The following is a 2,026-nucleotide window of genomic DNA, read 5'->3' on the forward strand; positions in this document are numbered from 1 at the left end:
TAATTAGTCACCTGTGTATGGAGGTCAAGGATCACTGAACTTACCAAACCTAATTTAAGTTCCAATAATTAGTTCTAAAGGTTTTGAAATCAATAAAATGACACCTGCCTAATTTTGTTTAACCAATTATTGCACACTTTCTGTAAATCGTATAAACTTCATTTCACTTCTCAAACATCACTGTGTTTGTCCCCTATATGATATATTTTACTGCCTATTTTTATCCAAACAATCAATGATTAAAAAAGGTAAATCAGGAAAATTAACAAGGCTGCTCAAACTTTCGCACCCCACTGTATATACTGAGCATCTATCTCAGCTAGCACACCAAAATTCAGGCCAGTATCTGTAAAACAGACAAAGTTTTAACCATTTTTTTGTGTTTTGAATGTCACGTGACAGAGGCAGCCATCTTAAATTGGGTTAACTCCAAATGTTATTCGATTACTTTCTGCGAGTTTCATTMAAACTGTTCCAGTGGTTCATATCTAATCTGCCTTTGCCTTTTGCTGGTGGGCGATAACTAAAAAAAGACTCGAGGCACATGTGATGTTGATCAGAGAGTGTTTGAGTTCTTCTGACAGATCTGTGTTGATACATCTAATAAACGAGGTTTGGAGCTGCTGTTCTACATGAGCCCTAATGTCTTGTCTCGTGCTTTAACAAGCAGCCTGCTGAGGAACAGTGCACAGAGCCACCGAATCTTCCCTCGTAATCAATAAAATATCACCCGGTGTAATGAAAGGTGCGGGGAGGGATGTCGTTTTCCAGGCTGCTGCTGACCTCGGGATATTTCTGGTCCTGCGGGTCCCAGCGGAGCAGACGCATGAAGGCCCGGTTGAGGACGGCAGTGGGGCGGAGGAGACCTCGGCTGTCAGGACCGGGAGAGTCGAGCCGAGCTGCTGACAGCTCCTCTGATGCTGCTGCCTTGAGCCAAGCAGCTGTGTTGTCTAGAGAAGCTGAGGAGAAGCTAACTTTTTTAGACTGATGTGTTGAGAAATGATAGCAGTCGTTCTGGTCAAACAGAAAACATCTTGTGTTATCTTACGTGACATCACAAGCTCAGATTACGTCAGTTACACTATAAAGTGCATGTGTCATATTTGTTTTGTAATAAATATGAATACATTTTTGGAAAGATAACCTCTGTAATTTACTGCAAACAAAATTTCACACTGCTGAGAGAAACGGCTGTTGAGATATTTGCATGTGAAATAACAGGAAGTGATGTCAARGGGGAACGTCTGAATGTGAGAGTGTTGCTACAATGGCTGACAAGGAGGAGAAGAATCAGATTTTTAGATTATGAGTCAGTAGCTGCATTTCCATTGCAAATGTGTGCAAAACTTTGTCRATATTCTGTTAATGTCGAAAAACTCAGTTTCGCAACTGCGATGTTTCCATTAAGAAATGCTACTAAAGTCACGCGTAAATATGTTTGTTCTCACGATTAGTCATTATAAACATGGCGGCAATGGATGTACCCACATGCATAATTGCTACCACGACACTAGCGCTCATCATCAGAGGAGACATCGGCGTCTTTTATTGAGGCTTTCCAGCAACAAGCCCCTACTCGGGAGCGGCTACGTATGCTGTGTTTTTGGGAAATTGTAGTCGGTGAGTTTACTACGTTCTTCTACAACTTGGGCGATTTTACCACTACATCTACTTCCTGTTATCTTCTTCGTTGTCGTCTTTTTCGCCAGAAGAAACAGCCGGTTGTTGATCACGTGACTCCCGTGATACGAAAAAAGTGTTTCCGTTGCAGTTTTGCAAAACATACCAATTTCGATACGGCCGAAAAACCACCTCATCCTGGAGCAAAAACATTTTGTCGAAAAAAGGAAGTTTTTTCGAAATTGACGTGTTTCCATTGAGCAAATTTATTTTTGACATTCACATTCGCGCATTGTCACGGTCAATGGAAAAGCAGCTATTAGTCAGCTGCGGACATAAAAGTGCCTGCTGAAGGAAAGGAGAGAGGAAAAAGTAACTTATTTCTAGCGGCAGAACAGGTTGGAAG

General features: G+C 41.5%; 1 protein-coding gene across 1 annotated transcript in view; it reads right to left on the reverse strand.

The window, feature by feature from the left end:
• LOC106518311 (T-complex protein 11-like protein 1) overlaps nucleotides 1-2,026 on the reverse strand; it is a gene marked incomplete at its 3' end in the record, with an annotated part of 6,050 nt that overhangs the window by 1,622 nt on the left and 2,402 nt on the right. Inside the window, 1 exon segment of the mRNA XM_014009541.1 lies at nucleotides 784-959. Within this exon segment, the coding sequence (XP_013864995.1) occupies nucleotides 784-959 (176 nt within the window).

Source organism: Austrofundulus limnaeus, unplaced genomic scaffold (assembly GCF_001266775.1).
Source record: "Austrofundulus limnaeus strain Quisiro unplaced genomic scaffold, Austrofundulus_limnaeus-1.0 Scaffold59, whole genome shotgun sequence".
NCBI lineage: Eukaryota > Metazoa > Chordata > Actinopteri > Cyprinodontiformes > Rivulidae > Austrofundulus > Austrofundulus limnaeus.